Genomic DNA, 14434 nt, shown 5'->3' with positions numbered 1-14434 from the left:
TCCGACATAATGTCTTAAAACAGGAATCATTCCAACATAACACCTAGTACAGCAAGTAGACTTATTCACAGATAGCAGTCCAAAACACACCTTACATTCAGTAGTCCAATAACATTCCTACATGGCATTTTAAAACAGTAAAAGATTGAAGTACAACCGTCCAACAGTAAATGACAATCCAAGTTAACCTTACAACAGGAAGTAGTTCAACAACAGTCCAACAGTAACTGATAGCAGTCCAAGTACACCTTACAACAGGAAGTAGTCCTACAACAGTCCAACCATAACACCTTAGCGCAGGACTATGGTGACTGATAACCGTCAAATATTAAGTTTTCTTAAAAATGTCAAGCATATCAACATTAAACAGGAATTAGTCTTCATGAATTTGGGGATCCTAACTCCAACAAACAGAAATATACAGTCCTACTAATACAGAAGTTCTCAAGCGGAAACAATGTGAGGAAACTGATAGTTTAAAAATATGGAATCCTTAAAGTCACAATCTCAATGAAGAAAACCAAATATGATTTTACCTGGTGAAGTTTTAGGGCCATCCTGATAGCAGGGGCAACAACCCTCCTTAACAGCTCCATATCGGCAAACACCCATTCATCACGGGGAGATGTGATACGGAAGTCACCCTTGAAGAGTGCATGTAAGCCATGCAGGAAGAAGTCCATACTACAAAACAAGTATTAGCTTTTATTTTTCTGTCAGCAAAAGTATAAACAGAAATTCAAATATTTTGACTGAAGTATTTCCTGTTGCTGAAATCATTTCTTGTAAATTCACAATTAAATAGGTTTTCATTTTTGTGTAACAATCTCTGACATAAGAAGAGTAATAGAGGTATGTGAGGTCTGTGTGTATATGTGAGGTCTGTGTGTGTATATGCGAGGTCTATGTGTGTATGTGAGGTCTGTGTGTGTATATGTGAGGTCTGTGTGTGTATGTAAGGTCTGTGTGTGTATATGTGAGGTCTGTGTGTGTATGTGAGGTCTGTGTGTGTATGTGAGGTCTGTGTGTGTATGTGAGGTCTGTGTGTGTATATGTGAGGTCTGTGTGTGTATGCGAGGTCTGTGTGTATATTGAGGTCTGTGTGTGTATGTGAGGTCTGTGTGTGTATGTGAGGTCTGTGTGTGTATGCGAGGTCTGTGTGTATATTGAGGTCTGTGTGTGTATGTGAGGTCTGTGTGTGTATGTGAGGTCTGTGTGTGTATGTGAGGTCTGTGTGTGTATATGTGAGGTCTGTGTGTGTATGCGAGGTCTGTGTGTGTATATGTGAGGTCTGTGTGTGTATGTGAGGTCTGGGTGTGTATGTGAGGTCTGTGTGTGTATGTGAGGTCTGTGTGTGTATGTGAGGTCTGTGTGTGTATATGTGAGGTCTGTGTGTGTATGTGAGGTCTGTGTGTGTATATGTGAGGTCTGTGTGTGTATGTGAGGTCTGTGTGTGTATGTGAGGTCTGTGTGTGTATGTGAGGTCTGTGTGTGTATGTGAGGTCTGTGTGTGTATGTGAGGTCTGTGTGTGGTTGTGAGGTCTGTGTGTGTATGCGAGGTCTGTGTGTATATTGAGGTCTGTGTGTGTATGTGAGGTCTGTGTGTGTATGTGAGGTCTGTGTGTGTATGCGAGGTCTGTGTGTATATTGAGGTCTGTGTGTGTATGTGAGGTCTGTGTGTGTATGTGAGGTCTGTGCGTGTATGTGAGGTCTGTGTGTGTATGGGAGGTCTGTGTGTGTATGCGAGGTCTGTGTGTATGTGAGGTCTGTGTGTGTGTGAGAGGTCTGGGTGTGTATGTGAGGTCTGTGTGTGTATGTGAGGTCTGTGTGTGTATGTGAGGTCTGTGTGTGTATGTGAGGTCTGTGTGTGTATATGTGAGGTCTGTGTGTGTATGCGAGGTCTGTGTGTGTATATGTGAGGTCTGTGTGTGTATGTGAGGTCTGGGTGTGTATGTGAGGTCTGTGTGTGTATGTGAGGTCTGTGTGTGTATGTGAGGTCTGTGTGTGGTTGTGAGGTCTGTGTGTGTATGCGAGGTCTGTGTGTATATTGAGGTCTGTGTGTGTATGTGAGGTCTGTGTGTGTATGTGAGGTCTGTGTGTGTATGCGAGGTCTGTGTGTATATTGAGGTCTGTGTGTGTATGTGAGGTCTGTGTGTGTATGTGAGGTCTGTGTGTGTATGTGAGGTCTGTGTGTGTATGCGAGGTCTGTGTGTATGTGAGGTCTGTGTGTGTGTGAGAGGTCTGGGTGTGTATGTGAGGTCTGTGTGTGTATGTGAGGTCTGTGTGTGTATGTGAGGTCTGTGTGTGGTTGTGAGGTCTGTGTGTGTATGCGAGGTCTGCGTGTGTATGTGAGGTCTGTGTGTGTATGTGAGGTCTGTGTGTGTATATGTGAGGTCTGTGTGTGTATGTGAGGTCTGTGTGTGTATGTGAGGTCTGTGTGTTTATTACCTACCTTTTTCCATATTATATAAAATTATCTGTCATGTATATACTGTATATATTTGTACTGATAAACCGTAAGGTTTAAGGTAACAAATGAATTGAATTGAATTGATATAAGTTATTTGACTGGTTAATAATGAAGATTTACAGCTACATGAACCAGGAACTTTTCAATATATGTTGTGAACCAAACAAATTATTTCTTTGAAAACCAAAGAAAAGAAAAATTGCTTTAAAACAAAGTCATAATCTATATCCTGTTTGGTCGGTCCAGGTACGCCTCTTTGATGATGCAAACTTGTTTGGGCCACAACAGATTAAACTAAAGTTAATGGTAATCCTCAGATAACCCAATGTTCTGTGGAAAGGTATTGAATGATCGAACACACCGCTGATCCTGTGACTCACCTTGATGAGGCCGTGTTGTGTGTAGCAGTTCCAAGTGCTCGTCTGCCCAACAGACTTAATGCAAAACACAGTGACACCAACATGGAATCTTTGGCAGAGTCCAGCGACTAAAAACAAGTAATATACATACAGACATTGGATCTTAAATTATCTTCTTAACAGCACAGATTCTTTTCTTTCAACAATTATTTTAGATAAAATGACATTTCTTTATTCAAAATGTCTGAGGATATTGCAGTATGATGGAATATCAATTATTCTTGCATTAGACAATAATTTCTAACAATGTCCCTTGTCCCAGAGTTAGACACTAATTTCTGACACTGTCCCAGAGTTACACTAATTTCTGACACTGTCCCAGAGTTAGACACTAGTTTCTGACACTGTCCCAGAGTTAGACACTAGTTTCTCTCACTGTCCCAGAGTTAGACACTAGTTTCTCTCACTGTCCCAGAGTAAGACACTAGTTTCTCACACTGTCCCAGAGTTAGACACTAATTTCTGACACTGTCCCAGAGTTAGACACTAGTTTCTGACACTGTCCCAGAGTTAGACACTAGTTTCTCTCACTGTCCCAGAGTTAGACACTAGTTTCTCTCACTGTCCCAGAGTAAGACACTAGTTTCTCACACTGTCCCAGAGTTAGACACTAATTTTTCTATCACTGTCCCAGAGTTAGACACTAATTTCTCACAATGTCCCAGAGTTAGACACTAATTTCTCACAATGTCCCAGAATTAGACACTAATTTCTCACACTGTCCCAGAGTTAGACACTAGTTCCTCACACTGTCCCAGAGTTAGACACTAGTTTCTCACACTGTCCCAGAGTTAGACACTAGTTTCTCTCACTGTCCCAGAGTTAAACACTAATTTCTCTCACTGTCCCAGAGTAAGACACTAGTTTCTCACACTGTCCCAGAGTTAGACACTAATTTCTCACAATGTCCCAGAGTTAGACACTAATTTCTCACAATGTCCCAGAATTAGACACTAATTTCTCACACTGTCCCAGAGTTAGACAATAGTTTCTGACACTGTCCCAGAGTTAGACACTAATTTCTCACACTGTCCCAGAGTTAGACATTAATTTCTCACACTGTCCCAGAGTTAGACACTAATTTCTCACACTGTCCCAGAGTTAGACACTAGTTTCTCACACTGTCCCAGAGTTAAACACTAATTTCTCACACTGTCCCAGAGTTAGACACTAATTTCTTACACTGTACCTTGTCCCTGAATTAGACACTAATTTCTCACAATGTCCTAGATTTAGACACTAATTTCTAACAATGTACCTTGTCCCTGCGGCTGACACAGTAATTGATCCAGTCTAGATAGATGCTACAAAACTTTTCCCTGGAGATACCCTTGAGTTTTGGGTCATAATCTTCATCAATGAGGAGAACAAAGGTAGGGTCGACATCCACATATTTATCATCTGTTGTTGCCCTCATTGCCTCTACGAGAGCCTCCATCTGGAGCCATGTTTCCAGGCGGGGTGAACGTACCATGTAGTATATAATACTCTGTAATGAGACAGAGACACAGGTATCAAATATCACTCTGTGTTAAAATGTAGTCCCAAGACTATTTCCTTCATATAATGTACAATGAAGCGTTCTTTTAAGTACATGTTTCTAACGTAAATCGTCCGTTTGATAAATTATAATACACTTGACATTAAAAATAAACACTTCAAAAAGACAAATTCCATGACAATATTATCGATCAATTTCAAAGATGATGCCTATCCCATAAAGTTTTAGTTTCTTTAAGGCCTCACTATCTTATTTCTAGCAACAGACACCACATTATACACTAAGATCAAGTAAGGGTTTTCCTGGTAACTGTAGCTTACCATGATATAATAGGAGATGAGCATCTTGCGTGTGTCGTAACCCTGGGCCATGGATGCTGCACTGATGTCAGAAATACTGTAGCCCTCCAAGACATACTTGGTTACAACCACTTCCCATGCCAGCCATCTCTGCTGGAAAGCAGCGTTCAGTGATAGAAAGTGAGGTAGATGGCCTGGCTCACAACAACAAAATCCTGAAACAAAAAATAAACTGATGTAATATATCTTGTGTATTGAGTTCTCCTATGATGTTAATGCTTTCGTTTAGTAGAACATTATTCTATACATAATTAGTAAACTTGTTGGTGGTTTATTAGCCCTTCATCATTCACAAAGTTTGAGAATTGTGAAAACTTTATCCATGTAATTCATGCATCAAAAATTTCTGTCAAATAATAAATCTTGCCATCTTACCCTCATTATCTTCCACTCCTTCCGTGATCGCCTCCACTTCTCTCTGCTGACAGTAGGTTCCTGTAACCATAAAGGTCTTATTACTACTACTAATTGATATCCTCACTAATTTGGTACCCTACCATTCCCAACAGAACAGGTACCCACCATACCATTCCCAACAGAACAGGTACCCACCATACCATTCCTAACAGAACAGGTACCCATCATACCATTCCTAACAGAGCAGGTACCCACCATACCATTCCTAACAGAACAGGTACCCATCATACCATTCCCAACAGAACAGGTACCCACCATACCATTCCTAACAGAGCACATACCCACCATACCATTCCTAACAGAACAGGTACCCACCATACCATTCCTAACAGAGCAGGTACCCATCATACCATTCCTAACAGAACAGGTACCCATCATACCATTCCTAACAGAGCAGGTACCCATCATACCATTCCTAACAGAGCAGGTACCCACCATACCATTCCTAACAGAGCAGGTACCCACCATACCATTCCTAACAGAGCAGGTACCCATCATACCATTCCCAACAGAACAGGTACCCATCATACCATTCCCAACAGAACAGGTACCCATCATACCATTCCTAACAGAGCAGGTACCCACCATACCATTCCTAACAGAGCAGGTACCCATCATACCATTCCTAACAGAACAGGTACCCACCATACCAATCCCAACAGAACAGGTACCCACCATACCATTCCCAACAGAACAGGTACCCATCATACCATTCCTAACAGAGCAGGTACCCACCATACCATTCCTAACAGAACAGGTACCCACCATACCATTCCCAACAGAGCAGGTACCCACCATACCATTCCTAACAGAACAGGTACCCATTATACCATTCCTAACAGAACAGGTACCCATCATACCATTCCCAACAGAACAGGTACCCACCATACCATTCCTAACAGAGCAGGTACCCACCATACCATTCCTAACAGAGCAGGTACCCACCATACCATTCCCAACAGAACAGGTACCCACCATACCATTCCTAACAGAGCACGTACCCACCATACCATTCCTAACAGAACAGGTACCCACCATACCATTCCTAACAGAGCAGGTACCCATCATACCATTCCTAACAGAACAGGTACCCACCATACCATTCCTAACAGAGCAGGTACCCACCATACCATTCCTAACAGAACAGGTACCCATCATACCATTCCTAACAGAACAGGTACCCATCATACCATTCCTAACAGAGCAGGTACCCACCATACCATTCCTAACAGAGCAGGTACCCATCATACCATTCCCAACAGAACAGGTACCCATCATACCATTCCCAACAGAGCAGGTACCCACCATACCATTCCTAACAGAGCAGGTACCCATCATACCATTCCCAACAGAACAGGTACCCATCATACCATTCCTAACAGAGCAGGTACCCACCATACCATTCCTAACAGAACAGGTACCCACCATACCATTCCTAACAGAACAGGTACCCATCATACCATTCCTAACAGAGCAGGTACCCATCATACCATTCCTAACAGAGCAGGTACCCACCATACCATTCCTAACAGAGCAGGTACCCATCATACCATTCCCAACAGAACAGGTACCCATCATACCATTCCTAACAGAGCAGGTACCCACCATACCATTCCTAACAGAGCAGGTACCCATCATACCATTCCTAACAGAACAGGTACCCACCATACCATTCCCAACAGAACAGGTACCCATCATACCATTCCTAACAGAGCAGGTACCCATCATACCATTCCTAACAGAACAGGTACCCATCATACCATTCCCAACAGAACAGGTACCCACCATACCATTCCTAACAGAACAGGTACCCATCATACCATTCCTAACAGAGCAGGTACCCATCATACCATTCCTAACAGAACAGGTACCCATCATACCATTCCTAACAGAACAGGTACCCACCATACCATTCCCAACAGAACAGGTACCCATCATACCATTCCCAACAGAACAGGTACCCATCATACCATTCCTAACAGAGCAGGTACCCATCATACCATTCCTAACAGAACAGGTACCCATCATACCATTCCTAACAGAACAGGTACCCACCATACCATTCCCAACAGAACAGGTACCCACCATACCATTCCTAACAGAGCACGTACCCACCATACCATTCCTAACAGAACAGGTACCCATCATACCATTCCTAACAGAGCAGGTACCCATCATACCATTCCTAACAGAGCAGGTACCCATCATACCATTCCTAACAGAGCAGGTACCCATCATACCATTCCTAACCGAAAAGGTACCCACCATACCATTCCCAACAGAGCAGGTACCCACCATACCATTCCTAACAGAACAGGTACCCATCATACCATTCCTAACAGAACAGGTACCCACCATACCATTCCCAACAGAACAGGTACCCACCATACCATTCCTAACAGAACAGGTACCCACCATACCATTCCTAACAGAGCAGGTACCCACCATACCATTCCTAACAGAACAGGTACCCATCATACCATTCCTAACAGAACAGGTACCCACCATACCATTCCCAACAGAACAGGTACCCACCATACCATTCCTAACAGAACAGGTACCCACCATACCATTCCCAACAGAACAGGTACCCACCATACCATTCCCAACAGAACAGGTACCCACCATACCATTCCTAACAGAGCAGGTACCCACCATAAGAGAGCAGGTGCCCTATACTCATTGATTTTGGACATAATATTATCTACTAGTGCAGAGGAAAGATATTATAAAATGCATAATTATGAAGGAGGTACAAAAGCAATCTGTGTTTCAATGAATTAATGCAAAAATATAATTTCATTCATTTGTAGTACAACAGGGGAAATTTAGATTTCATAACTTTAAAGATTATTTTATCAGATACAAGAATCGTAACGACCTTAAAATTGTAATCTGATTTGTCACTGTGTGACAGTGCCTTACCCCTGAACTCCAGCCCTCTAAGCTGGAAGGTGACAAGCCCGTTGCCCATTTCTATCACATGGACAAGAGCATTGAGGTAGTCTGACGCCATGATAAAACAGTCACCCTGCTCTGCATTGCCCCAACGTCCCATCATCAGGTCCCCACACAGACTGTGCTGCAGTGACCGAGTCAGGTGCTCGTAAAATATGGAATTGAGGTTGTTGTCATCAGCACCTGCAACAGAAGAGCCCATTCAACTACACTTGTACCTTTCTTAGGAATGAAAATTTAAGATGTATACATTATATCAAATAGGTAGGCGATACACTGTGTTATAAAGCATGTATAAAACAACATGAACCTCAGGCATATGTCAGAATTGTATGTCACTCTTGTGTAATAAATTATCCTCTTTAAAGTAGGGGTACTTGGCCCTTGAGCAGATTTAAATACTAAATATTGGTCATTCACAGTCTGATATCCTGTCCTACTCCCAGCTTTTACATCTTATCTGAGCCATATTGAGAAGTCATTAATGAAAACAGTAACAGTCTGTAAAACCACATATCAAACCATACAAATAGGTCGTTTAATGGATTCCAGTTGTTCATACCTGGATTTCTCTCTAACTGCGATGAGAGCCGGGTGGTTGTGTTGTCTACCCGTTTGGTGCTGTCAAAACAAACACATCACATTATTTACAATAGCATCTAATAGTTTAAGGTGAAATCAGGCATCAGTCAAACACTAATATGTACATTTTCAGTGTAATATAACACAATCTGAAGAGTCTTCATCAATGTTTACAGCAACCAAAACAAAGTTATCAAATAAACATTATTCAATACTTACTTGTAATCCTTCTCCCAAAATTTAACTGGACGAATATACGATGTAATGAAAATAGCACTTCCTAGGAAAGGATTCAATGGAGTGGAAAAAAATGAGGAGACTGCTGCTTGTAGAAATAGCATGGCAGAATCTGGTGATGGTCAAGGACATATAATACGAGACATTAAATCTAATTTGATTATAGCATAAATTATGTAACTTTTGGTATTCTAATATACAGCAGCCTTTTCTTATTTTCAACCAATCATAACTACTCTCAGTCAGAGAAGTAGCATCTTTACTAGATAACTTAACACTACCCAGCTAAATAGCCAAGCTATCTTACACCATCTCAGCCAGATAATTAATGGATAGCTTACACCATATCATCTAGATAATTAATGGATATCTTAAACCATATCAGCTAGATAATTAATGGATATCCTACACCATCTCAGCTAGATAATTAATGGATATCTTACACTATCTCAGCTATATAATTAATGGATATCCTACACCATCTCAGCTATATAATTAATGGATATCTTACACCATCTCAGCCAGATAATTAATGGATATCTAACACCACCTCAGCCAGATAATTAATGGATATCTTACACCATCTCAGCTAGATAATTAATGGATATCTTACACCACCTCAGCCAGATAATTAATGGATATCTTACACCATCTCAGCCAGATAATTAATGGATATCTAACACCACCTCAGCCAGATAATTAATGGATATCTTACACCATCTCAGCTAGATAATTAATGGATATCTTACACCACCTCAGCCAGATTATTAATGGATATCTTACACCACCTCAGCCAGATAATTAATGGATATCTAACACCACCTCAGCTAGATAATTAATGGATATCTTACACCATCTCAGCTAGATAATTAATGGATATCTTGCACCATCTCAGCCAGATAATTAATGGATATCTTACACAAACTCAGCTAGATAATTAATGGATATCTAACACCACCTCAGCTAGATAATTAATGGATATCTTACACAAACTCAGCTAGATAATTAATGGATATCCTACACCATCTCAGCTAGATAATTAATGGATATCTTACACCATCTCAGCCAGATAATTAATGGATATCTTACACCATCTCAGCCAGATAATTAATGGATATCTTACACCATCTCAGCCAGATAATTAATGGATATCTTACACCACCTCAGCCAGATAATTAATGGATATCTTACACCATCTCAGCCAGATAATTAATGGATATCTAACACCATCTCAGCTAGATAATTAATGGATATCTTACACCACCTCAGCCAGATAATTAATGGATATCTAACACCATCTCAGCCAGATAATTAATGGATATCTAACACCATCTCAGCCAGATAATTAATGGATATCTTACACCATCTCAGCTAGATAATTAATGGATATCTTACACCACCTCAGCCAGATAATTAATGGATATCTTACACTATCTCAGCCAGATAATTAATGGATATCTTACACCATCTCAGCCAGATAATTAATGGATATCTTACACCACCTCAGCCAGATAATTAATGGATATCCTTCACTATCTCAGCCAGATAATTAATGGATATCTAACACCATCTCAGGTAGATAATTAATGGATATCTTACACTATCTCAGCATGCTTCTGATGCTAAATTAACCCTCTGCAAGAGTTGCTTGGTCATGAAAGCTCCTACAGGTCTCTCTATTAAAGTTTTGCACATGACCCTACACGAGCCCCGATATAAAGGCTATAATGTGTACCGTAAACATACTTATATATAAAACATCAAGATGATAAGTAATGTCATAAAACAAACATTTAAGCTTCAAATAACTTTCTTTCAGAACTTACTACAATGACAATTTCTTTACCCTGGCTTGATAAAAAGGATACGAGGAACACTGAATGGTTGAGCGAAGGCATGGAAAGCTGAGCCCCAGGTGATCTGCCACGGAGCAATGTATGTTATGATAAACTTCATCTTCAACATCAAATCACAGAACTGGAAAAGAGACAACAATCACTTTTTAATACAACATATCAACTAAAACCTATTTCATTTATAAATATAACATTGAATTCAAAATTATGTTGATACTTATGCCATAACAAATTATACATTACTATTGATTGCTATGCTATACAGTAAAACACATTCTTGTTGATATCTAAATGTCAAATGAATTATCTGAAAGCTGTCAAGAAAAAATACAAATTCATTCAACTGGAATAATTTTCAGAAATGATACAATACAGACTGATAATAAAATAACTTATTGAAGTAACCCTTCCTTTGTCAACATGTTAACTTACCTTACAAAAAATAATGGATATGAAAAAATAGTCAATGAGGAATGTTTCTGATGAATGTCTGTAGTCGTACTTGAAGAAGAACACAGTGAATGTGATAATAAGGTATTGCTTTGGTGTGTCAGAAAACGAAAACCTCAGCAACTTCAGGGCACATGTGGCAATGATGAGTGGCCCCACACTGAAACATACACAAATCATTCATTGAGATCTCAACCAAAACTAAATAATTCAGCAAAAATAATACAGCAGCTGTGAGGTAATGTACAAGTAGTGCAATATTTGCCATATTTGTCGTGTTTCAGATTGAATGAGTAATTACTTTGGTTAATTGTAACAATGACTGCAGCAAACTGTCAAACCTGCCTTGTGATTCCTTTTGATATGTTACCATAATTTCCCTCCCAAAGCTTGTACTATTATACTAGTTACCTAAACCTTGATTAATAGATCAACTGTCATATATGACCCTTTTTCTTGCCTCCCTTGGGACATATGACAGGATTGACTGTATATCGAAATTCTGTTAACAACAGAAGTGCATTTAATTTTTTACTCGTTTAATCTAAAACATATTATTGTATTAACTTTATAAATGATTCTACTAAATACTATTAATAGTCCTTACTAAATTCCAAACTTGCAGACAATCTGAGGTGTTGACTGGGTCAAGGCACATAGAAAGACAACAGGGTACATGGCATTACGCTCAAAGAAACGCAGCCATACATAAAATCTCTCAAACAGCATTATCTTTGGAGCACCTGTCAATGGAACAATATTTCATGTAAACAATGGCTTATTATGACATGTGAAATCTTCTTAAAAAATTCAATAATGCATACATATTTGAATTACATATTATCAAACAAATGTGTATTTGTCTAATTTGACATTATCTAATTTATACAAAACAATTCTGAATATTACTCGGTAATTTAAACTGTTCCTAAGATATATACTAACTTGACCAGTTTACGTGATCACTGATCTCTACATAATAAACAGTTACAAGGACTCACCTTCCACCTCAAACATGTTCCTCTCTCGGGAAGCTAGGGCGGGGTGAGAACAGCAGAGCCAGGGCATCTCCTTACGCAGCATAGGAATGATGTAGTGAGCGATGAAGCCGACACTGGCGGCAATGTAGTACAGAATGTCACTCAGCAGTGGCTGTAATACAGACCATCACTCTTCAGATCTTGATTCAGTATCATCATGTATTGAATTATACCATCACTGTTTAGATCTTAATTCAGTATCATGACGTTTTGAATAATAATGTGTAATAGCAAAGAATCTTGTTCACTTGAACAATCTACGCATGGTAATTAAATTCGAAAGCACATCTATCTACCTTTTTCAACTCATTTCTGGTATATTATATGAACTATCAAATATGCTTCTATATTTTATGTAAAATAAAAAAAATTCAAGTCAACTATCATGATCAAAATGTTACAAGTCTACTTGGAATGTACTTCTAAATATCAACAAAATGAAAGGTTTTAATAGTTTTCTTTGGTCAAAATTGTTTAAAAATAATTCATGACAAATGAGAAATGTTTATGATGAAATTTTGCTTGTTAGGTGTGACAAACCTGTAGGTCTGGACTGCTGAAGACTGTGCTGAGGTGGACAGCAAACCCTATCACCAGGATGACTAGTACAACCAGAAGGTCCGACTGCAGACGTTCACTCTGTCAAACAACACAAAACACAGCACTCAGTCAAACAGAACAAAACTTTATCAACTAGTGTCAATACCTAGCTATATTAAAATATGAAGGCTCTTAGATGCAAGACAACTTACACAGCATTACTCAATTTAAAATAATGTGTAGATATAAATAAGAGGCCCAGAGGGCCTGTATCGCTCACCTGGATATTTCACCAAATATGACAAAATCTTCTATTTGAATTATATATAATAACCACTTTGCCAGTTAAGGATCTAAAATTAATTTAATCAGTATATAAAAAAGCATTAATTTGTTTTAAAGAAGCCGTTGATATCAAATACAGTCAAATTGATATAAATTGAAATTGACTCAATTTGCCCAACCCCATAGTAATGCTCGGGCCAGGTGAGATAAAAACGGAATAGTGACATTGGTCCTAGCAGTACACAGCAATAAGAAAATTTGGGTTAATATGTCTCAGAGGTTGTGTCAACTAAAACATACACAACAAACTGTTGCCTTCAAAATCACATCATTCTACTTCGATACATACCACACATTTCTTCAGTTTATCAGGAAGTGGATCTATAAGGTCGCCATCCTCTCCTTCCTTTTTCTTCTCCTTACACATGAGATCTCGCAACAACATCCTATTGTAACCAGATAAAATGATCTCAGTATGACATCTCTACAAGACTAAGCTTCCTCTCTCTCTTTTTTTGAACAAATGCCTTTCTTTTATGACCAAATTATTGTGAGATAAAACCTTGAATTGCAAAATAAATTGGGGTCAATGGTTTTTTGTATTAAAATTACAGTCAATTTGTTTCTAATGATTCCTGTGAATTAGAACTCAGGTCCATTTCCAAGGATACTCTGTTGAAGCCAGGAACTATATACATTGTAGTCAGCTATTCAAAGACACCCTAGAGTTGGTTTAAAATCTATGAATACTTATAAGTTATCTTCCGATATATGTTGGCCAATCAGAACTGAAAATGAATACTGGCTTTTTTTTAAAAACTGATATGACCAAAACTATAATGCATGCAAATAATATCTTTAAATGAAGTAATTAAGAAATTTAAAGTAATGTGTCAACAAATCAAACTCAAGGATAAGCAACCACAATTTACATAAATATTCATATATCCTGATCATGTTAGAAAATGTCTGAAGCAAAACCAAAGTTTTCTTCAATTGAATTCATTGTCTAGAAAACAATGTATGGCAGATGGACAGTCTGTGTACAGTATCCCTGGACAGTCTGTGTACAGTATCCCTGGACACTCTGTAAACAGTATCCCTGGACAGTCTGTGTACAGTATCCCTAGACAGTCTGTGTACAGTATCCCTGGACAGTCTGTGTACAGTATCCCTGGACAGTCTGTGTACAGTATCCCTGGACAGTCTGTGTACAGTATCCCTGGACAGTCTGTGTACAGTATCCCTGGACAGTCTATGAACAGTATCCCTGGACAGTCTGTAAACAGTATCCCTGGACAGTCTGTAAACAGTATCCCT

The 14434-nt window shown here is 39.2% G+C and overlaps 1 protein-coding gene across 1 annotated transcript in view; it reads right to left on the bottom strand.

The window, feature by feature from the left end:
* Window positions 1-14434, bottom strand: part of LOC117324094 (pecanex-like protein 1) — a 41277-nt gene that overhangs the window by 7527 nt on the left and 19316 nt on the right. Inside the window, exons 19-32 of the mRNA XM_033879747.1 lie at window positions 13464-13560; window positions 12830-12928; window positions 12251-12401; window positions 11857-11992; window positions 11232-11409; window positions 10812-10920; window positions 8926-9055; window positions 8687-8745; window positions 8092-8307; window positions 5125-5184; window positions 4711-4904; window positions 4148-4378; window positions 2851-2957; window positions 537-684 (exon numbers count right to left, since the gene is read on the bottom strand). Coding sequence (XP_033735638.1) covers window positions 537-684; window positions 2851-2957; window positions 4148-4378; window positions 4711-4904; window positions 5125-5184; window positions 8092-8307; window positions 8687-8745; window positions 8926-9055; window positions 10812-10920; window positions 11232-11409; window positions 11857-11992; window positions 12251-12401; window positions 12830-12928; window positions 13464-13560 — 1915 coding nt within the window. The remainder of the gene's footprint in view (window positions 1-536; window positions 685-2850; window positions 2958-4147; window positions 4379-4710; window positions 4905-5124; window positions 5185-8091; window positions 8308-8686; window positions 8746-8925; window positions 9056-10811; window positions 10921-11231; window positions 11410-11856; window positions 11993-12250; window positions 12402-12829; window positions 12929-13463; window positions 13561-14434) is intronic.

Source organism: Pecten maximus, chromosome 3, assembly GCF_902652985.1.
Source record: "Pecten maximus chromosome 3, xPecMax1.1, whole genome shotgun sequence".
NCBI classification, from domain to species: Eukaryota; Metazoa; Mollusca; class Bivalvia; order Pectinida; family Pectinidae; genus Pecten; species Pecten maximus.
Note: the sequence above shows the minus strand (reverse complement) of the source record. Positions and strands in the feature narration are given on the sequence as shown.